The 23,802-nt window shown below is 63.1% G+C and overlaps 1 protein-coding gene across 1 annotated transcript; it reads right to left on the reverse strand.

Moving 5' to 3' along the window:
* Positions 1 to 309: 309 nt before the first annotated feature.
* Positions 310 to 23,004, reverse strand: LOC311204394 (helicase SRCAP-like; the record flags this gene model as incomplete). Its single annotated transcript, XM_084280824.1, has 9 exons — positions 310 to 393; positions 3,788 to 3,967; positions 6,463 to 6,624; positions 10,187 to 10,301; positions 18,169 to 18,365; positions 22,278 to 22,482; positions 22,602 to 22,650; positions 22,794 to 22,838; positions 22,933 to 23,004. Coding segments are annotated over 9 exons (1,109 nt in total), but the record flags the coding sequence as incomplete, so codon positions are not given.
* Between the last annotated feature and the right edge of the window lie 798 nt (positions 23,005 to 23,802).

Genomic DNA, 23,802 nt, shown 5'->3' on the forward strand with positions numbered 1-23,802 from the left:
CCCAAATCCACCACCGAACCCCCCCAAAAATGGGTGACCCCCCCAAAAAACACCCAGGGGACCCCCGAGACCCCCCCAGGACCCCCCAAAACCCCCCCTGGACCCCTAAGACCCCCCCCAGGACCCCCAAGATCCCCCCATCCCTCCATCCCTCACCCAACCCAAGGGGTCCTGAATCCCCCCAGACCCCCAAATCCACCACCGAACCCCCCCAAAAGTGGGTGACCCCCCCCCAAACACCCAGGACACCCCAGAGACCCCCCCAGGACCCCCCAAATCCCCCCCAGGACCCCTCCCCAAGCCCCCCACCTCTGCCAGCTTCAGCTCCTCCCTGCTGACGTCCTCCAGCGAGGCCTCCAGGAAGTTCATGGCGTAGCGCTCGATGGGCGTCAGCTGCCCCACAGCACCCATGGGTGACCCCAAAAACACCCCCAAGACCCCCCAGGACCCCCCCAAGACCCCTCTGGACCCCAAGACCCTCCCCTGGAACCCCAAGACCCCCCCTGGACCCCCAAGACCCCCCCCCACACCCCCAAATCCCTCCAGTTCCCACCCAGCCCAAGGGCTCCTCAACCTCCTGGACACCCCAAATCCACCACCAAAGACCCCCAAGAGTGGGTGACCCCCCCCCCAAATACCCAGGTGACCCCCCCAAACCCCCCAGGACCCCCCCTGGAACCCCAAGACCCTCCTGGAACCCCAAGACCCCCCTGGACCCCCAAGACCCCCCCACACACCCCCAAATCCCTCCAGCTCCCACCCAGCCCAAGGGCTCCTCAACCTCCTGGACCCCCCAATTCCACCACCAAAGACCCCCCAGGAGTGGGTGACCCCCCCCCCAAACACCCAGGGGACCCCCAAAACCCCCCCTAGACCCCCCCCTGGAACCCCAAGACCCCCCCTGGCCCCCCCCTGAACCCCCAAATCCCTCCAGCTCCCACCCAACCCACATTCTCCTCAACCTCCTGGACCCCCCCAATTCCACCACCAAAGACCCCCCAAAAGTGGGTGACCCCCCCCCAAATACCCAGGGGACCCCCAAGACCCCCCCCTGGACCCCCCAAGACCCTCCCTGGAACCCCAAGACCCTCCTGGAACCCCAAACCCCCCCCTGGACCCCCCTGAACCCCCAAATCCCTCCAACCCCCACCCAACCCAAGGGCTCCTCAACCTCCTGGACCCCCCAAATCCACCACCAAAGACCCCCCAAGAGTGGGTGACCCCCCCCCCCCAAATACCCAGGGGACCCCCAAGACCCCCCCCTAGACCCCCAAGACACCCCCCCGGATCCCCAAGACCCCCCCAGGACCCCCAATTCCCCACCTGGGACCCCCAAATCCCTCCAGCTCCCACCCAGCCCAAGGGCTCCTCAACCTCCTGGACCCCCCAAATCCACCACCAAAGACCCCCCAAGAGTGGGTGACCCCCCCCCCCAAACACCCCAGGACCCCCAAAACCCCCCCTAGAGCCCCCCCTGGAACCCCAAGACCCCCCTGAACCCTCAAGACCCCCCCTGGACCCCCAAGACCCCCCCAAATCCCCCCACCCCAAGTCCTCATGAACCTCCCAGACCCACCAACTCCCTTCCAGACCCTCCTGGCCCCCCAAATCCCCCCTGGGACCCCCTGAACCCACCCCAAAACACCCCTCCGGACCCCTGTGGACCCCCAAGACCCCTGAAGCCCCCCCAAAATCCCCCCCAGACCCCCCAAGACCCCCCCAAATCCCCCACCCCAAGTCCTCATGAACCTCCCAGACCCACCAACTCCCTTCCAGACCCTCCTGGACCCCAAATCCCCCCTGGGACCCCCCAAACCCACCCCAAAACACCCCCCCGGACCCCTGTGGACCCTCAAGACCCCCCAGGGACCCCCCAAAACCCCCCTAAATGCCCCTCCCAGGAACCCCCAGAGCCCCCTGGACCCCCAAGACCCCCCCAAATCCCCCACCCCAAGTCCTCATGAACCTCCCAGACCCACCAACTCCCTTCCAGACCCTCCTGGACCCCCAAATCCCCCCCGGGACCCCCCGAACTCACCCCAAAACACCCCCCCAGCCCCCTGTGGACCCCCAAGACCCCCGAAGCCCCCCCAAAATCCCCCCCAGACCCCCCCAAATCCCCCACCCCAAGTTCTCATGAACCTCCCAGACCCACCAACTCCCTTCCAGGACCTCCCAGACCCCCAAATCCCCCCTGGGACCCCCCAAACTCACCCCAAAACACCCCCCCAGACCCCTGTGGACCCCCAAGACCCCCAGGACCCCCCCAAAATCCCCTCCAGACTCCCCAAAGACCCCCAAGACCCCCCCAAATCCCCCACCCCAAGTTCTCATGAACATCCTGGACCCACCAACTCCCTTCCAGACCCTCCTGGACCCCCAAATCCCCCCCCAAACCCACCCCAAAACACCCCCCCAGCCCCCTGTGGACCCCCAAGACCCCCCAAAGCCCCCCCAAAATCCCCCCCAGACCCCCAAAGACCCCCCAAGACCCCCCCAAATCCCCCACCCCAAGTCCTCATGAACCTCCCAGACCCACCAACTCCCTTCCAGACCCTCCTGGCCCCCCAAATCCCCCCCGGGACCCCCCGAACTCACCCCAAAACACCCCCCCCAGCCCCCTGTGGACCCCCAAGACCCCCGAAGCCCCCCCAAAGACCTCCCCAGACCCCCCTCTTGACCCCCAAATCCCCCAACCCCAAGTCCTCATGAACCTCCCAGACCCACCAACTCCCTTCCAGACCCGCCTGGCCCCCCAAATCCCCCCCGGGACCCCCCAAACCCACCCCAAAACGCCCCTCCGGACCCCTGTGGACCCCCAAGACCCCCGAAGCCCCCCCAAAATCCCCCCCAGACCCCCAAAGACCCCCCAAGACCCCCCCAAATCCCCCACCCCAAGTCCTCATGAACCTCCCAGACCCACCAACTCCCTTCCAGAACCTCCTGGCCCCCCAAATCCCCCCCCGGGACCCCCTGAACCCACCCCAAAACACCCCCCCAGCCCCCTGTGGACCCCCAAGACCCCCCAAAGCCCCCCCAAATCCCCCCAGACCCCCCAAGACACCCCCAAATCCCCCACTCCAAGTTCTCATGAACATCCTGGACCCACCAAGTCCCTTCAGAACCTCCTGGACCCCCAAATCCCCCCGGGAACCCCCGAAGCCCCCCCAAAATCCCTCCCAGACCCCCCAAAGACGCCCCAACACCCCCCCTAATCCCCCACCCCAAGTCCTCATGAACCTCCCAGACCCACCAACTCCCTTCCAGACTCTCCTGGACCCCCAAATCCCCCCTGGGACCCCCCGAACCCACCCCAAAACACCCCCCCAGCCCCCTGTGGACCCCCAAGACCCCCCAGAACCCCCCCAAAGACCCCCCAAGACCCCCCCAAATCCCCCACCCCAAGTCCTCATGAACCTCCCAGACCCACCAACTCCCTTCCAGACCCTCCTGGACCCCCAAATCCCCCCTGGGACCCCCCAAACCCACCCAAAAACACCCCCCCAGACCCCTGTGGACCCCCAAGACCCCCCAAAGCCCCCCCAAAGCCCCCCTAAATGCCCCCCCAGGAACCCCCAGAGCCCCCTGGACCCCCAAGACCCCCCCAAATCCCCCTACTCCAAGTCCTCATGAACCTCCCAGACCCACCAACTCCCTTCCAGACCCTCCTGGACTCCCAAATTCCCCCCCGGGACCCCCCGAACTCACCCCAAAACACCCCCCCAGCCCCCTGTGGACCCCCAAGACCCCCGAAGCCCCCCCAAAATGCCCCCCCAGACCCCCCCACCTGCTCAACCAGGGCAGCAATCTCCTGCTCAGCCTTGGAGAGCTCCTCCTCGGGCTCGGGGCCGCCGCGCTCGTCCTCGGGGCTGAGGCTCTCGCTGAACTCCGCCATGGCGGCCACGTGCTCCGCGCGCGCCTGCGACGCCGCCCGGATGTCCTCGGGGTCCTCGGCCCCGCAGAGAGCCTGGGGACACCAGGGGAAGGGGGGGGTCAGGGGACATTGGGGGGCACCAGGGGCATGGGGGGCACTGGGGACATCGGGGACACTGGGGACACCAGGGCAGGGGGGGTCAGGGGACATTGGGGGGCACTGGGGACACCAGGGTAGGGGGGGTCAGGGGACATCTGGGGGGCACCAGGGGCATGGGGGGCACTGGGGACATCGGGGACACTGGGGACACCAGGGCAAGGGGGGTCAGGGGACATTGGGGGGCACTGGGGGGAACTGGGGACACTGGGGACACCAGGGTAGGGGGGGTCAGGGGACATCTGGGGGGCACCAGGGGCATGGGGGGCACTGGGGACACCAGGGCAGGGGGGATCAGGGGACATTGGGGGGCACCAGGGACACTGGGGACATCGGGGTAGGGGGGGTCAGGGAACATTGGGGGGCACCAGGGACACTGGGGACATCTGGGACACTGCAGACACCAGGGCAGGGGGGTCAGGGGACATCTGGGGACATTGGGGGGCACTGGGGACACTGGGGACATCTGGGACACTGGGGACACCAGGGCAGGGGGGGTCAGGGACACTGGGGGCACTGGGAGCACTGGGGACACTGGGGACATCTGGGACACTGGGGACACCAGGGCAAGGGGGGGGTCAGGGGACATCTGGGGACATTGGGGGGCACTGGGGACACTGGGGACACCAGGGCAAGGGGGGGTCAGGGGACATCTGGGGGGCACCAGGGGCATGGGGGGCACTGGGGACACCAGGGCAAGGGGGGTCAGGGGACATTGGGGGGCACCAGGGACACTGGGACACTGGGGACACCAGGGCAGGGGGGGTCAGGGGACATTGGGGGGCACCAGGGGCATGGGGGGCACTGGGGACACTGGGGACACCAGGGCAGGGGGGGTCAGGGGACATCTGGGGGGCACCAGGGACACTGGGGACATGGGGGACACTGGGGACACCAGGGACATGGGGGACATGGGGGACATCAGGGACACTGGGGGACACTGGGGGACATCAGGGGCATGGGGGGCACCAGGGACACTGGGGACACCAGGGCAAGGGGGGGTCAGGGGACATCTGGGGGGCACCAGGGGCATGGGGGGTACTGGGGACACTGGGGACACCAGGGCGGGGGGGTCAGGGGACATCTGGGGACAGTAGGGGGCACTGGGGACACTGGGGACACCAGGGCAGGGGGGGTCAGGGGACATCAGGGGACATTGGGGGGCACCAGGGACACTGGGGACACCAGGGCAGGGGGGGTCTGGGGACATTGGGGGGCACCAGGGGCATGGGGGGCACTGGGGACACTGGGGACACCAGGGCAGGGGGGGTCAGTGGACATTGGGGGGCACCAGGGGCATGGGGGGCACTGGGGACACCAGGAGTCTTGGGGACATCAGAGACACTGGTGGACAGTGGTGAACACTGGGGGACACTGGGGGACACTGGGGGACATCAGGGGCATGGGGGACACCGGAGGACACTGGGGACATCTGGGATGCTGGGGACATTGGGGGACATCAGGGACACTGGGGACACCAGGGCAGGGGGGGTCAGGGGACATCTGGGGACATTGGGGGGCACTGGGGACATGGGGGACATCAGGGACACTGGCGGACACTGGGGGGCACTGGGGACATCTGGGACACTGGGGACACCAGGGCAGGGGGGGTCAGGGGACATCTGGGGACATTGGGGGACATCTAGGGGCACTGGGAACACCAGGGCAGGGGGGTCAGGGGACATCTGGGGACAGTAGGGGGCACTGGGGACACTGGGGACACCAGGGCTGGGGGGTCAGGGGACATCTGGGGACACCAGGGGCATGGGGGGCACTGGGGACACCAGGGCAAGGGGGGTCAGGGGACACTGGGGGGCACTGGGGACACTGGGGACACCAGGGCAGGGGGTTCAGGGGATGTCTGGGGACACTGGGGGGCACCAGGGACACTGGGGACATCGGGGACACTGGGGACACCAGGGACATGGGGGACATCAGGGACACTGGGGGACATCAGGGGCATGGGGGGCACCAGGGACACTGGGGACACCAGGGCAGGGGGGGTCAGGGGACATTGGGGGGCACTGGGAACACTGGGGACACCAGGGCAAGGGGGGTAAGGGGACGTCTGGGGACAGTGGGGGGCACTGGGGACACCAGGAACATCTGGGACACTGGGGACATCAGGGCAAGGGGGGGGTCAGGGGACACTGGGAACACCAGGGCAGGGGGGGTCAGGGGACATTGGGGACATTGGGGAGCATCTGGGGACACTGGGGACACCAGGGCAGGGGGGGTCAGGGGACATCTGGGGACATTGGGGGGCACCAGGGACACTGGGGACATGGGGGACACTGGGGGGTGACTCAGGGGGGGAGGTGACACAGGGGGGAGGTGACACAGGGGGGAGGTGACACAGGGGGGAGGTGACACGGGGGAGGTGACACAGGGGGGGATGTGACACAGGGGGGAGGTGACAGGGGTGACCCCACCTGCTCCAGGATGTGTGTGCGCCGGGTGGCCGCCGGGTCCTCGTCCTCGTCGGGGGGGACGTCCCCATCCCTGTCCCTGTCCTTGTCCTTGTCCCTGTCCCTGTCGGGGTCCCGGCGCCCCGATTCCTCAGGGACCATGTCAAACAGCTCCCGGATCGTTTGCTGGGGGGGGGACAGTGACAAGGGAGGGGGGACACCTCAGGGACCACCCTGAAGCCACCCAGGGGCCCCCAAGGCCACCCAGGTCCCCTCTGGTGTCACCGAGCCCTTGGGATGTGGCACCGAGATGGGATCATAGGGGGGTTCCTGGTGGTTGGGGTCTCCATGGGGGGGGGTCCAAGGGTCTTGGGGACACATCAACTGGGTCCCTTTGGACACTTGGGACCCCCCCAGACCCAAATGTCACCCCCCCTGGACACCAGGACCCTCCCCTGTCACCCCCAAGCCCTTGGGATGTGGCGCCGAGGTGGCACCACCAGGAGGTTCCTGGGGTTGGGGTCTCCATGGGGGGGTCCAAGGGGGTCCCTGGAGACCTGAAGCACCATGGGGGGGGTCACAGGGTCTTGGGGACCCATCAATTGGCACCCCCAGACCCAAATGTCACCCCCCCTGGACACCAGAACCCTCCGTGATGCCACCAAGGTCTTGGGATGTGGTGATGAGGTGGCATCACAGGGGGGTTCCTGGAGGTTGGGGTCTCCATGGGGGGGTCCCAGGGTGTTGGGGACACATCAACTGGGTCCCTTTGGACACTTGGGAGCCCCCAGACCCAAATGTCACCCCCCCCTGGACACCAGGACCCTCCCCTGTCACCCCCAAGCCCTTAAGATGTGGCTGTGAGGTGGCATCACCAGGAGGTTCCTGGAGATCGGGGTCTCCATGGGGGGGTCCAAGGGGGTCCCTGGAGACCTAAAGCTCCATGGGGGGGTCCAAGGCTGTTGGGGACCCATCAACTGGCACCCCCAGACCCAAATGTCACCCCCCCTGGACACCAGGACCCTCCCCTGTCACCCCCAAGCCCTTGGGATGTGGCTCCAAGGTGGCACCACCAGGAGGTTCCTGGGGTTGGGGTCTCTATGGGGGGGTCCCAGGGGGTCCCTGGAGCCCTAAAGCTCCATGGGGGAGTCCAAGGCTGTTGGGGACCCATCAACTGGCACCCCCAGACCCAAATGTCACCCCCCCTGGACACCAGGAGCCTCCGTGATGCCACCAAGGTCTTGGGATGTGGCTCCGAGGTGGCATCACAGGGGTTTCCTGGGGTTGGGGTCTCCATGGGGGGGTCCAAGGGTCTTGGGGACCCATCAACTGGGTCCTCTTGGACACTTGGGACCCCCCAGACCCAAATGTCAACCCCCCTGGACACCAGAACCCTCCGTGATGCCACCAAGGTCTTGGGATGTGGCTCCGAGGTGGCATCACAGGGGGGTTCCTGGAGGTTGGGGTCTCCATGGGGGGGGTCCAAGGGTCTTGGGGACCCATCAACTGGGTCCCCTTGGACACTTGGGACCCCCCAGACCCAAATGTCACCCCCCCTGGACACCAGGAGCCTCCGTGATGCCACCAAGGTCTTGGGATGTGGCTCCGAGGTGGGATCATAGGGGGGTTCCTGGAGGTTGGGGTCTCCATGGGGGGGTCCCAGGGGGTCCCTGGAGACCTGAAGCTCCATGGGGGGGGTCACAGGGTCTTGGGGACCCATCAACTGGCACCCCCAGACCCAAATGTCACCCCCCCTGGACACCAGGAGCCTCCGTGATGCCACCAAGGTCTTGGGATGTGGCGCCGAGGTGGCATCACAGGGGAGTTCCTAGAGGTTGGGGTCTCCAGGGGGGGGTCCAAGGGTCTTGGGGACACATCAACTGGGTCCCTTTGGACACTTGGGACGCCCCCAGACCCAAATGTCACCCCCCCTGGACACCAGAACCCTCCTTGATGCCACCAAGGTCTTGGGATGTGGCGCCAAGGTGGCACCACCAGGAGGTTCCTGGAGGTTGGGGTCTCTATGGGGGGGTCTAAGGGGGTCCCTGGAGCCCTGAAGCTCCATGGGGGGGTCCAAGGGTGTTGGGGACCCATCAACTGGCACCCCCAGACCCAAATGTGTCCCCCCCAGACCCCAGGACCACACCAAACCCCTTGAGATGTGGCTCCGAGGTGGGATCACAGGGGGGTTCCTGGAGGTTGGGGTCTCCATGGGGGGGGTCCAAGGGTCTTGGGGACACATCAACTGGGTCCCTTTGGACACTTGGGAGCCCCCAGACCCAAATGTCACCCCCCCTGGACACCAGGACCCTCCCCTGTCACCCCCAAGGTCTTGGGATGTGGCGCCGAGGTGGCACCACCAGGAGGTTCCTGGGGTTGGGGTCTCCATAGGGGGTCCAAGGGGGTCCCTGGAGACCTGAAGCTCCATGAGGGGGTCACAGGGTCTTGGGGACCCATCAACTGGCACCCCCAGACCCAAATGTCACCCCCCCTGGACACCAGAACCCTCCGTGATGCCACCAAGGTCTTGGGATGTGGCGCCGAGGTGGCATCACAGGGGGGTTCCTGGAGGTTGGGGTCTCCAGGGGGGGGTCCAAGGGTCTTGGGGACACATCAACTGGGTCCCTTTGGACACTTGGGACCCCCCCAGACCCAAATGTCACCCCCCCTGGACACCAGAACCCTCCGTGATGCCACCAAGGTCTTGGGATGTGGCACTAAGGTGGCATCACAGGGGGGTTCCTGGAGGTTGGGGTCTCCATGGGGGGGGTCCAAGGGTCTTGGGGACACATCAACTGGGTCCCCTTGGACACTTGGGAGCCCCCAGACCCAAATGTCACCCCCCCTGGACACCAGGACCCTCCCATGTCACCCCCAAGCCCTTGGGATGTGGCTCCAAGGTGGGACCAGCACGAGGTTCCTGGAGACTCAAAAGCCCCATGGGGGGGGGCAAGGGGGTCCCTGGAGCCCTGAAGCTCCATGGGGGGGGTCACAGGGTCTTGGGGACCCATCAACTGGCACCCCCAGACCCAAATGTCACCCCCCCTGGACACCAGGAGCCTCCGTGATGCCACCAAGGTCTTGGGATGTGGCGCCGAGGTGGCATCACAGGGGGGTTCCTAGAGGTTGGGGTCTCCATGGGGGGGTCCAAGGGTCTTGGGGACCCATCAACTGGGTCCCTTTGGACACTTGGGACCCCCCAGACCCAAATGTCAACCCCCCTGGACACCAGAACCCTCCGTGATGCCACCAAGGTCTTGGGATGTGGCTCCGAGGTGGGATCATAGGGGGGTTCCTGGAGGTTGGGGTCTCCATGGGGGGGTCCCAGGGGGTCCCTGGAGACCTGAAGCTCCATGGGGGGGTCCAAGGGTCTTGGGGACCTATCAACTGGCACCCCCAGACCCAAATGTCACCCCCCCTGGACACCAGGAGCCTCCGTGATGCCACCAAGGTCTTGGGATGTGGCTCCGAGGTGGCATCACAGGGGGGTTCTGGAGGTTGGGGTCTCCATGGGGGGTCCAAGGGGGTCCCTGGAGACCTGAAGCTCCACGGGGGGGTCCAAGGGTCTTGGTGACCCATCAACTGGCACCCCCAGACCCAAATGTGGACCCCAGGACCACACTGAACCCCTTGAGATGTGGCTCCGAGGTGGGATCACAGGGGGGTTCCTGGAGGTTGGGGTCTCCAGGGGGGGGTCCCAGGGTGCTGGTGACCCCCCAGGTGGGACCCCCTGGGACCCCCCCCTCACCTGCTTGAAGTAGGCGGTGGTGAAGTTGCCCCCCTCGATGGCCATGTCCCCCAGCATCCTCTTCTGGTTGGCCTTCTTCAGGATGTTCTCCTCCACCGTCCGCTCGCTGATCAGCCTGGGGGTGGGGGGGAGAGGTGAGCAGGGACCCCCTGGAGATGAGCCAGGAGATCCCAAGGCCATCTGGAGATGATCCAGGAGATCCCAAGACCATCTAGAGATGAGCCAGGAGATCCCAAGGCCATGGGAGAAGCTCTGGAGATGATCCAGGAGATCCCAAGACCATCTAGAGATGATCCAGGAGATCCCAAGATCATGGGAGATGATCCATGAGAAGAAGATCCCAAGGCCATGGACCATCTGGAGATGATCCAGGAGATCCCAAGGCCATCTGGAGATGATCCAGGAGATCCCAAGGCCATGGGAGAAGCTCTGGAGATGATCCAGGAGATCCCAAGACCATCTGGAGATGATCCAGGAGATCCCAAGGCCATGAAAGAACCCCTGGAGATGATCCAGGAGATCCCAAGACCATCTGGAGATGATCCAGGAGATCCCAAGGTCATGGAAGAACCCCTGGAGATGATCCAGGAGATCCCAAGGCCATGGAAGATGCTCCATGAGGATGCTCCATGAGGAGATCCCAAGCCATGTGAGATGGTCCCTGAGGAGCAGCCCCCCCGGAGATGCCCCCTGAGGAGACCCCAAAGCCATGGGAGATGGTCCCTGAGGAGACCCCAAAGCCATGGGAGATGCTCCCCGAGGAGAAGACCCCAAGGCCATGGAAGATGCTCCATGAGGAGATCCCAAGGCCATAGAAGATGCTCCCTGAGGATGCTCCATGAGGAGACCCCAAAGCCATGGGAGATGCTCCACGAGGATGATCTATGAGGAGACCCCAAGACCATGGAAGATGCTCTAGAGGAGATCCCAAGGCCATGGAAGATGCTCCCTGAGGAGACCCCAAAGCCATGGGAGATGCTCCCCAAGGAGAAGACCCCAAGACCATGGAAGATGCTCCATGAGGAGACCCCAAAGCCATGGGAGATGCTCCATGAGGAGACCCCAAGACCATGGGAGATGCTCCATGAGGAGACCCCAAGACCATGGAAGATGCTCCACAAGGAGAAGATCCCAAGGCCATGGAAGATGCTCCATGAGGAGACCCCAAACCCATGGGAGATGCTCCCTGAGGAGACCCCAAACCCATGGGAGATGCTCCCTGAGGAGACCCCAAGACCATGGAAGATGCTCTATGAGGAGACCCCAAGACCATGGAAGATGCTGAGGAGACCCCAAAGCCATGGGAGATGCCCCATGAGGAGACCCCAAAGCCATGGGAGATGCTCCATGAGGAGACCCCAAACCCATGGAAGATGCTCCATGAGGAGATCCCAAGGCCATGGAAGATGCTCCCTGAGGAGACCCCAAAGCCATGGGAGATGCCCCATGAGGAGACCCCAAAGCCATGGGAGATGCTCCATGAGGAGACCCCAAGACCATGGAAGATGCTCCATGAGGAGACCCCAAAGCCATGGGAGATGCTCCATGAGGAGAAGACCCCAAGACCATGGAAGATGCTGAGGAGACCCCAAAGCCATGGGAGATGCTCCATGAGGAGACCCCAAAGCCATGGGAGATGCTCCCTGAGGAGACCCCAAAGCCATGGGAGATGCTCTATAAGGAGATCCCAAAGCCATGGGAGATGCTCCACGAGGTGCAGCCCCTCCTGGAGATGATCCATGAGGAGACCCCAAGACCATGGTAGATACTCCATGAGGAGACCCCAAAGCCATGGGAGATGCTCCCTGAGGAGAAGACCCCAAGACCATGGAAGATGCTGAGGAGACCCCAAAGCCATGGAAGATGCTCCCTGAGGAACAGCCCCCCTGAAGATGCTCCATGAGGAGATCCCAAAGCCATGGAAGATGCTCCATGAGGAGACCCCAAGACCATGGAAGATGCTGAGGAGACCCCAAAGCCATGGAAGATGCTCCCTGAGGAACAGCCCCCCTGGAGATGCTCCATGAGGAGATCCCAAAGCCATGGGAGATGCTCTATGAGGAGACCCCAAAGCCATGGGAGATGCTCCCTGAGGAGACCCCAAAGCCATGGGAGATGCTCCAGGGAGAAAAGACCCCAAGACCATGGGAGATGCTCCAGAAGGAGAAGACCCCAAGACCATGGGAGATGCTCTATGAGGAGAAGATCCCAAAGCCATGGAAGATGCTCCATGAGGATGACCCATAAGGAGACCCAAAAGCCATGGAAGATGCTCCATGAGGAGATCCCAAGACCATGGAAGATGTTCTATGAGGAGATCCCAAAGCCATGGCAGATACTCCCTGAGGAGACCCCAAAGCCATGGGAGATGCTCCCTGAGGAGACCCCAAGACCATGGGAGATGCTCCATGAGGAACAGCCCCCCCTGGAGATGCTCCATGAGGATGATCCCCAAGGAGATCCCGAAGCCATGGGAGATGCTCTATGAGGATGATCCATGAGGAGATCCCAAGACCATGGAAGACGCTCCCTGAGGAGACCCCAAGGCCATGGGAGATGCTCCCTGAGGAGACCCCAAGACCATGGAAGATGCTCCATGAGGAGAAGACCCCCCTGTCCCCCCCCATACCGGTAGATGTGGACGTCCCTGGTCTGGCCGATGCGGTGGCACCGGTCCTGGGCCTGGGCGTCCATGGTTGGGTTCCCAAGACCATGGAAGATGCTCCATGAGGAGATCCCAGAGCCATGGGAGGTGCTCCCTAAGGATGCTCCCTGAGGAGACCCCAAGACCATGGGAGATGCTCCATGAGGAGACCCCAAGGCCATGGGAGATGCTCCCTGAGGAGACCCCAAGGCCATGGGAGACGCTCCATGAGGAGACCCCAAGGCCATGGGAGATGCTCTCTGAGGAGAGACCCCAAGGCCATGGAAGATGCTCCATGAGGAGACCCCAAGACCATGGAAGATGCTCTATGAGGAGACTCCAAGACCATGGAAGATGCTGAGGAGACACCAAGACCATGGGAGATGCTCCATGAGGAGCAGCCCCTCCTGGAGATGAACCATGAGGAGACCCCAAGACCATGGAAGATGCTCCATGAGGAGACCCCAAAGCCATGGGAGATGCTCCCTGAGGAGACCCCAAAGCCATGGGAGATGCTCCACAAGGATGATCCCTGAGGAGACCCCAAGACCATGGGAGATGCTCCATGAGGAGATCCCAAAGTCATGGAAGATGCTCCACAAGAAGACCCCAAAGCCATGGAAGATGCTGAGGAGACCCAAAGCCATGGGAGATGCTCCCTGAGGAACAGCCCCCCTGGAGATGATCCATGAGGAGACCCAAAAGCCATGGGAGAAGCTCCAGGGAGAAAAGACCCCAAGACCATGGGAGATGCTCCAGAAGGAGAAGACACCAAGACCATGGGAGATGCTCTATGAGGAGAAGATCCCAAGGCCATGGGAGATGCTCCCTGAGGAGACCCCAAAGCCATGGAAGATGCTCCACGAGGTGCAGCCCCTCCTGGAGATGAACCATGAGGATGATCCCCGAGGAGATCCCGAAGCCATGGGAGATGCTCCCTGAGGAGACCCCAAGACCATGGAAGATGCTCTATGAGGAGACCCCAAAACCATAGAAGATGCTGAGGAGACCCCAAAGCCATGGAAGATGCTGAGGAGACCCCAAAGCCTTGGAAGATGCCCCCTGAGGAGACCCCAAAGCCATGGGAGATGCTCCCTGAGGAGACCCCAAAGCCATGGGAGATGCTCCATGAGGAGACCCCAAGACCATGGGAGATGCTCCATGAGGAGCAGCCCCCCCTGGAGATGCTCCATGAGGATGATCCCCAAGGAGATCCCGAAGCCATGGGAGATGCTCCCTGAGGAGACCCCAAGACCATGGAAGATGCTCCGTGAGGATGATCCCTGAGGAGACCCCAAGGCCATGGGAGATGCTCCATGAGGAGACCCCAAGACCATGGCAGATGCTCCATGAGGAGAAGACCCCCCTGTCCCCCCCCATACCGGTAGATGTGGACGTCCCTGGTCTGGCCGATGCGGTGGCACCGGTCCTGGGCCTGGGCGTCCATGGTCGGGTTCCCAAGACCATGGAAGATGCTCCATGAGGAGATCCCAGAGCCATGGGAGATGCTCCCTAAGGATGCTCCCTGAGGAGACCCCAAGGCCATGGAAGATGCTCCATGAGGAGACCCCAAGACCATGGAAGATGCTCCCTGAGGAGACCCCAAGACCATGGAAGATGCTCTATGAGGAGACCCCAAAGCCATGGGAGATGCCCCATGAGGAGACCCCAAAGCCATGGAAGATACTCCATGAGGAGCAGCCCCCCCCTGGAGATGCTCCATGAGGATGATCCCCGAGGAGATCCCGAAGCCATGGGAGATGCTCCATGAGGAGATCCCAAGACCATGGTAGATACTCCATGAGGAGATCCCAAAGCCATGGGAGATGCTCCCTGAGGAGATCCCAAAGCCATGGGAGATGCTCCATGAGGAGATCCTAAAGCCATGGGAGATGCTCTATGAGGAGATCCCAAAGCCATGGGAGATGCTCCATGAGGAGATCCCAAAGCCATGGGAGATGCTCCCTGAGGAGACCCCAAAGCCATGGGAGATGCTCCACAAGGATGATCCCTGAGGAGACCCCAAGACCATGGGAGATGCTCCATGAGGAGATCCCAAAGTCATGGAAGATGCTCCACAAGAAGACCCCAAAGCCATGGAAGATGCTCCCTGAGGAGACCCCAAAGCCATGGGAGATGCTCCACAAGAAGACCCCAAAACCATGGGAGATGCTCCCTGAGGAGAAGACCCCAAGACCATGGAAGATGCTGAGGAGACCCAAAGCCATGGGAGATGCTCCCTGAGGAACAGCCCCCCCGGAGATGATCCATGAGGAGACCCAAAAGCCATGGGAGAAGCTCCAGGGAGAAAAGACCCCAAGACCATGGGAGATGCTCCAGAAGGAGAAGACACCAAGACCATGGGAGATGCTCTATGAGGAGAAGATCCCAAGGCCATGGGAGATGCTCCCTGAGGAGACCCCAAAGCCATGGAAGATGCTCCACGAGGTGCAGCCCCTCCTGGAGATGAACCATGAGGATGATCCCCGAGGAGATCCCGAAGCCATGGGAGATGCTCCCTGAGGAGACCCCAAGACCATGGAAGATGCTCTATGAGGAGACCCCAAAACCATAGAAGATGCTGAGGAGACCCCAAAGCCATGGAAGATGCTGAGGAGACCCCAAAGCCTTGGAAGATGCCCCCTGAGGAGACCCCAAAGCCATGGGAGATGCTCCCTGAGGAGACCCCAAAGCCATGGGAGATGCTCCATGAGGAGACCCCAAGACCATGGGAGATGCTCCATGAGGAGCAGCCCCCCCTGGAGATGCTCCATGAGGATGATCCCCAAGGAGATCCCGAAGCCATGGGAGATGCTCCCTGAGGAGACCCCAAGACCATGGAAGATGCTCCGTGAGGATGATCCCTGAGGAGACCCCAAGGCCATGGGAGATGCTCCATGAGGAGACCCCAAGACCATGGCAGATGCTCCATGAGGAGAAGACCCCCCTGTCCCCCCCCATACCGGTAGATGTGGACGTCCCTGGTCTGGCCGATGCGGTGGCACCGGTCCTGGGCCTGGGCGTCCATGGTCGGGTTCCCAAGACCATGGAAGATGCTCCATGAGGAGATCCCAGAGCCATGGGAGATGCTCCCTAAGGATGCTCCCTGAGGAGACCCCAAGGCCATGGAAGATGCTCCATGAGGAGACCCCAAGACCATGGAAGATGCTCCCTGAGGAGACCCCAAGACCATGGAAGATGCTCTATGAGGAGACCCCAAAGCCATGGGAGATGCCCCATGAGGAGACCCCAAAGCCATGGAAGATACTCCATGAGGAGCAGCCCCCCCCTGGAGATGCTCCATGAGGATGATCCCCGAGGAGATCCCGAAGCCATGGGAGATGCTCCATGAGGAGATCCCAAGACCATGGTAGATACTCCATGAGGAGATCCCAAAGCCATGGGAGATGCTCCCTGAGGAGATCCCAAAGCCATGGGAGATGCTCCATGAGGAGATCCCAAAGCCATGGGAGATGCTCTATGAGGAGATCCCAAAGCCATGGGAGATGCTCCATGAGGAGATCCCAAAGCCATGGGAGATGCTCCCTGAGGAGACCCCAAAGCCATGGGAGATGCTCCATGAGGAGATCCCAAGACCATGGAAGATGCTCTATGAGGAGATCCCAAAGCCATGGAAGATGCTCTATGAGGAGATCCCAAAGCCATGGAAGATGCTCCATGAGGAGACCCCAAAGCCATGGAAGATGTTCCAACAGGAGACCCCAAAGCCATGGAAGATGCCCCCTGAGGAGACCCCAAGACCATGGCAGATGCTCCCTGAGGAGACCCCAAAGCCATGGGAGATGCTCCCTGAGGAGACCCCAAGACCATGGAAGATGCTCCATGAGGAGAAGATCACAAGACCATGGAAGATGCTCTATGAGGAGACCCCAAGACCATGGAAGATGCTCCATGAGGAGACCCCAAAGCCATGGGAGATGCTCCATGAGGAGACCCCAAAGCCATGGGAGATGCTCCCTGAGGAGACCCCAAGACCATGGAAGATGCTCCATGAGGAGACCCCAAAGCCATGGGAGATGCTCCATGAGGAGCAGCCCCCCCTGGAGATGCTCCATGAGGATGATCCCCGAGGAGATCCCGAAGCCATGGGAGATGCTCTATGAGGATGATCCATGAGGAGATCCCAAGACCATGGAAGATGCTCCATGAGGAGACCCCAAAGCCATGGAAGATGCTCCATGAGGAGACCCCAAGACCATGGAAGATGCTCCATGAGGAGACCCCAAAGCCATGGAAGATGCTCCATGAGGAGACCCCAAGACCATGGAAGATGCTCCATGAGGAGACCCCAAGACCATGGGAGATGCTCCCTGAGGAGACCCCAAGACCATGGGAGATGCTCCAGAAGGAGAAGACCCCAAGACCATGGGAGATGCTCTATGAGGAGAAGATCCCAAAGCCATGGGAGATGCTCCATGAGGAGACCCCAAGACCATGGAAGATGCTCTAGAGGAGATCCCAAAGCCATGGAAGACGCTCCCTGAGGAGACCCCAAAGCCATGGGAGATGCTCCCTGAGGAGACCCCAAGACCATGGGAGATGCTCCATGAGGAGAAGACCCCCCCTGTCCCCCCCCATACCGGTAGATGTGGACGTCCCTGGTCTGGCCGATGCGGTGGCACCGGTCCTGGGCCTGGGCGTCCATGGTTGGGTTCCCAAGAGCATGGAAGATGCTCCATGAGGAGATCCCAGAGCCATGGGAGATGCTCCCTAAGGATGCTCCCTGAGGAGACCCCAAGGCCATGGGAGATGCTCCCTGAGGAGATCCCAAAGCCATGGGAGATGCTCCCTGAGGAGATCCCAAGGCCATGGAAGATGCTCCATGAGGAGCAGCCCCTCCTGGAGATGAACCATGAGGAGACCCCAAGACCATGGAAGATGCTCCATGAGGAGACCCCAAAGCCATGGGAGATGCTCCATGAGGGGACCCCAAGGCCATGGAAGATGCTCCCTGAGGAGAAGATCACAAGACCATGGAAGATGCTCTAGAGGAGATCCCAAAGCCATGGAAGACGCTCCATGAGGAGACCCCAAAGCCATGGGAGATGCCCCCTGAGGAGACCCCAAAGCCATGGGAGATGCTCCCTGAGGAGAAGACCCCAAGACCATGGGAGATGCTCTATGAGGAGATCCCAAAGCCATGGGAGATGCTCCACGAGGTGCAGCCCCTCCTGGAGATGATCCATGAGGAGACCCCAAGACCATGGGAGATGCTCCATGAGGAGATCCCAAAGCCATGGAAGATGCTCCCTGAGGAGACCCCAAGACCATGGAAGATGCTCCATGAGGAGCAGCCCCCCCCTGTCCCCCCCCATACCGGTAGATGTGGACGTCCCTGGTCTGGCCGATGCGGTGGCACCGGTCCTGGGCCTGGGCGTCCATGGTCGGGTTCCAGTCGCTGTCGTAGAAGACGACGGTGTCGGCGCCGGCCAGGTTGACGCCGACGCCGCCGCTGCGCGTGGACAGGATGAAGCAGAAGATGCGCTTGTCGGCGTTGAAACGCTCCATCAGGGCCTGGGGGGGGGGGACACGGGGGGGACACGGTCAGGGGGTGGGGTGGGGGGACATGGGGGTGGGGTGGGGGGACATGGTGTGGGGGTGGGGACATGGGGGTGGCACCCAGGAGACACCGGGATGGCACCAAGGTCTTGGGATGTGGTGATGAGGTGGGATCATAGGGGGGTTCCTGGAGGTTGGGGTCTCCATGGGGGGGTCCATGGGGGTCCCTGGAGACCTGAAGCTCCATGGGGGGGTCCAAGGGTGTTGGGGACCCATCAACTGGGACCCCCAGACCCAAATGTGTCCCCCCAGACCCCAGGACCACCCTGAAGCCCTTGAGATGTGACTCCGAGGTGGCATCACAGGGGGGTTCCTGGAGGTTGGGGTCTCCATGGGGGGGTCCAAGGGGGTCCCTGGAGACCTGGAGCTCCATGGGGGGGTCACAGGGTCTTGGGGACCCATCAACTGGCACCCCCAGACCCGAATGTCACCCACCCTGGACACCAGAACCCTCCTGTGATGCCACCGAGGTCTTGGGATGTGGTGATGAGGTGGGATCACAGGGGGGGTTCCTGGAGGTTGGGGTCTCCATGGAGGGGTCCCAGGGTCTTGGGGACACATCAGCTGGGTCCCTTTGGACACTTGGGAGCCCCCAGACCCAAATGTCACCCCCCCTGGGTGCCAGGACCCTCCCCTGTCACCCCCAAGCCCTTGAGATGTGGCTCTGAGGTGGCATCACAGGGGGGTTCCTGGAGGTTGGGGTCTCCATGGGGGGGTCCCAGGGGGTTCCTGGAGGTTGGGGTCTCCATGGGGGGGTCCAAGGGTCTTGGGGACCCATCAACTGGGTCCCTTTGGACACTTGGGAGCCCCCAGACCCAAATGTCACCCCCCTGGACAGCAGAACCCTCCTGTGATGCCACCGAGGTCTTGGGATGTGGTGATGAGGTGGGATCATAGGGGGGTTCCTGGAGGTTGGGGTCTCCATGGGGGGGTCCAAGGGGGTCCCTGGAGACCTGGAGCTCCATGGGGGGGGTCACAGGGTCTTGGGGACCCATCAACTGGCACCCTCAGACCCAAATGTGTCCCCCCAGACCCCCAAACCCCAGGACCACCCCAAACCCATTGAGATGTGGCTGCAGGATGGGACCCCCAGGATGTTCCTGGAGGTTCCAGGATGTTCCAGGAGGTTCCATGAGCTCCAGGTCCCCACAGGGTGGTCCAAGGGTCTTGGAGACCCAACCCCTGGGTGCCCCCAGACCCCCAAACCCCAGGACCACCCCGAACCCCTTGAGATGTGGCTGCAGGATGGGACCCCCAGGATGTTCCTGGAGGTTCCAGGATGTTCCAGGAGGTTCCATGAGCTCCAGGTCCCCACAGGGTGGTCCAAGGGTCTTGGAGACCCAACCCCTGGGTGCCCCCAGACCCCCAAACCCCAAGACCACCTCAAACCCCTTGAGATGTGGCTCCAGGATGGGACCCCCAGGATGTTCCTGGAGGTTGCAGGATGTTCCAGGAGGTTCCAGGAGCTCCAGGTCCCCTCGGGGTGGTCCAAGGGCCTTGGAGACCCATCAACTGGGTGCCCCCAGACCCCCACACCCCAGGACTACCCTGAACCCCTTGAGATGTGGCTTCAAGATGGGACCCCCAGGATGTTCCAGGAGGTTCCAGGATGTTCCTGGAGCTCCAGGTCCCCTCAGGGTGATCCAAGGGCCTTGGAGACCCAACCCCTGGGTGCCCCCAGACCCCCAAACCCCAAGACCACCTCAAACCCCTTGAGATGTGGCTCCAGGATGGGACCCCCAGGATGTTCCTGGAGGTTCCAGGAGGTTCCAGGAGGTTCCAGGAGCTCCATGTCCCCTCAGGATGTTCCAAGACCCCCGCTACCCATCCGAACCGATGCAGGTACCCCCCTTATCCCTCCCCCCCCCCCAATTTTGGGTGCCCCCAGACCCCCAAACCCCAGGACCACCCTGAACCCCTTGAGATGTGGCTCCAGGATGGGACCCCCAGGAGGTTCCTGGAGCTCCAAGTCTCCATGAGGTAGCTGAAGGGTCTTGGTGACCCAACACCTCGGTGCCCCCAGACCCAAATATGTCCCCCCCAGACCCCCAAACCCCAAGACCACCTCAAACCCCTTGAGATGTGGCTGCAGGATGGGACCCCCAGGATGTTCCAGGAGGTTCCAGGAGCTCCAGATCCCCTCGGGGTGTTCCAAGACCCCCACTACCTATCCAAACCGATCCGGATGCCCCCTCCATCCCTCCCCCCCCCCAATTTTGGGTGCCCCCAGACCCCCAAACCCCAGGACCACCTCAAACCCCTTGAGATGTGGCTCCAGGATGGGACCCCCAGGATGTTCCTGGAGGTTCCAGGAGCTCCAGGTCCCCATGGGGTGGTCCATGGGTCTTGGAGACCCAACCCCTGGGTGCCCCCAGACCCCCAAACCCCAAGACCACCTCAAACCCCTTGAGATGTGGCTCCAGGATGGGACCCCCAGGATGTTCCTGGATGTTCCTGGAGGTTCCAGTAGGTTCCTGGAGGTTCCAGGAGCTCCAGATCCCCTCGGGGTGATCTGCGACCCCCACTACCTATCCGAACCGATCCGGGTGCACCCTCCATCCCTCCCCCCCCCAATTTTGGGTGCCCCCAGGCCCCCAAACCCCAGGACCACCTCAAACCCCTTGAGATGTGGCTCCAGGATGGGGCCCCCAGGATGTTCCTGGAGGTTCCAGGAGCTCCAGATCCCCTCGGGGTGTTCCAAGACCCCCGCTACCCATCTGAACCGATCCGGGTACCCCCCTTATCCCTCCCCCCCCCAATTTTGGGTGCCCCCAGACCCCCAAACCCCAGGACCACCTCAAACCCCTTGAGATGTGGCTCCAGGATGGGACCCCCAGGAGGTTCCTGGAGGTTCCAGGAGCTCCAGATCCCCTCAGGATGTTCCAAGACCCCCGCTACCCATCCGAACCGATGCGGGTACCCCCTCCATCCCTCCCCCCCCCAATTTTGGGTGACCCCAGACCCCCAAACCCCAGGACCACCTCAAACCCCTTGAGATGTGGCTCCAGGATGGGACCCCCAGGATGTTCCTGGAGGTTCCTGGAGGTTCCAGGAGCTCCAGGTCCCCTCGGGGTGGTCCAAGAGCCTTGGTGACCCATCAACTGGGTGCCCCCAGACCCAAATGTGTCCCCCCCAGACCCCCAAACCCCAGGACCACCCCGAACCCCTTGAGATGTGGCTCCAGGATGGGACCCCCAGGATGTTCCTGGAGGTTCCATGAAGTTCCTGGACCTCTGGGTCTCCATGGGGTGATCCAAGGGCCTTGGAGACCCAACACCTGGGTGCCCCCAGACCCAAATATGTCCCCCCCCAGATCCCCAAACCCCAAGACCACCTCAAACCCCTTGAGATGTGGCTCCAGGATGGAACCCCCAGGATATTCCTGGATGTTCCTGGAGGTTCCAGAAGGTTCCAGAATGTTCCTGGAGGTTCCAGGAGCTCCAGATCCCCTCGGGGTGATCCAAGACCCCCACTACCTATCCCAACCGATCCGGGTGCCCCCTCCATCCCTCCCCCCCCCCAATTTTGGGTGCCCCCAGACCCCCAAACCCCAGGACCACCTCAAACCCCTTGAGATGTGGCTCCAGGATGGGACCCCCAGGAAGTTCCTGGACCTCTGTGTCTCCACGGGGTGGTCCAAGGGCCTTGGAGACCCAACCCCTGGGTGCCCCCAGACCCCCAAACCCCAAGACCACCTCAACCCCCTTGAGATGTGGCTCCAGGATGGGACCCCCAGGATGTTCCTGGAGGTTCCAGGAGCTCCAGATCCCCTCGGGGTGTTCCAAGACCCCCGCTACCCATCCAAACCGATGCGGGTACCCCCCCTTGTCCCCCCCCCCCCCAATTTTGGGTGCCCCCAGCCCCCACCTGCCGCTGCTCGACGCGGGTGCTGCCGTCCAGGCGCAGGTAGAGGTGGCCGTGGTAGGTGAGGAAACGCTCCAGCACGTCCAGCATGCGCGTCATCTGGGTGAAGATCAGCACGCGGTGCCCGCCGGCCTTCAGGCGCCGCAGCAGCGCGTCCAGCGTCTGCAGCTTCCCTGGGGGGGGGGCACCCACATTGGGGGGGGAGTCACTGATGGGTGGGGGGGGTATTCAGACGGGGGGGGGGGTCACTGATGGGTGGGGGGGGTATCTAGACTGGGGAGGGGGTCACTGATGGGTGGGGGGGGTATTCAGATCAGCACGCGGTACCCGCCGGCCTTCAGGCGCCGCAGCAGCGCGTCCAGCGTCTGCAGCTTCCCTGGGGGGGGGCACCCATATTGGGGGGGGGTCACTGATGGGTGGGGGGGGTATCTAGACTGGGGGGGGGGTCACTGATGGGTGGGGGGGGTCACTGATGGGTGGGGGGGTCACTGATGGGTGTGGGGGGGGGGGGTATCCCGCCGGCCTTCAGGCGCCGCAGCAGCGCGTCCAGCGTCTGCAGCTTCCCTGGGGGGGGGCACCCATATTGGGGGGGGGGTCACTGATGGGTGGGGGGGTATTCAGACTGGGGGGGGGGTCACTGATGGGTGGGGGGGGTCACTGATGGGTGGGTGGGGGGGTATCCCGCCGGCCTTCAGGCGCCGCAGCAGCGCGTCCAGCGTCTGCAGCTTCCCTGGGGGGGGGGCACCCACATTGGGGGGGGGGTCACTGATGGGTGGGGGGGGTATCCAGACTGGGGGGGGGTCACTGATGGGTGGGGGGGGTCACTGATGGAGTGGGGGGGGTATCCAGACTGGGGGGGGGTCACTGATGGGTGGGGGGGGCACCCAGGGGGTGGGGGCAGTGGGTGCTCAGGCTGCTCAGCACCCACTCCAGCACCCACAAACCCCCCTGTATCCCCCTCCCCTGAGCCCCCCAAGCCCCCCAGAGCCTCCCCAAGCCCCCAGCCCCCCCGAGCCCCCTCCCCACCTACACAGCCCTACAGGATGAGGCACAGGATGGGGTAGTGGGTGTTCAGCACCCACTCCAGCACCCATGAGACCCCCCATATCCCCCTCCCCTGAGCCCCCCGAGCCCCCCAGAGCCTCCCCAAGCCCCCAGCCCCCCCGAGCCCCCTCCCCACCTACCACAGCCCTACAGGATGAGGCACAGGTCAGGGTACTGGGTGCTCAGCACCCACTCCAGCACCCATGAGACCCCCCATATCTCACTCCCCAAGCCCCCCCAAGCCCCCCAGAGCCCCCCCAAGCCCCCAGCCCCCCTGAGCCCCCTCCCCACCTACCACAGCCCTACAGGATGAGGCACAGGTCAGGGTACTGGGTGCTCAGCACCCACTCCAGCACCCATAAACCCCCCTGTATCCCCCTCCCCAGACCCCGCAGAGCCTCCCCAAGCCCCCAGCCCCCCCGAGCCCCCTCCCCACCTACCATAGCCCTACTAGAAGAGGCAGATGATGGGGCAGTGGGTGCTC

The sequence above is a fragment of the Gallinula chloropus genome (assembly GCF_964237585.1).
Source record: "Gallinula chloropus genome assembly, contig: HAP1_SCAFFOLD_587, whole genome shotgun sequence".
Taxonomy (NCBI): Eukaryota; Metazoa; Chordata; class Aves; order Gruiformes; family Rallidae; genus Gallinula; species Gallinula chloropus.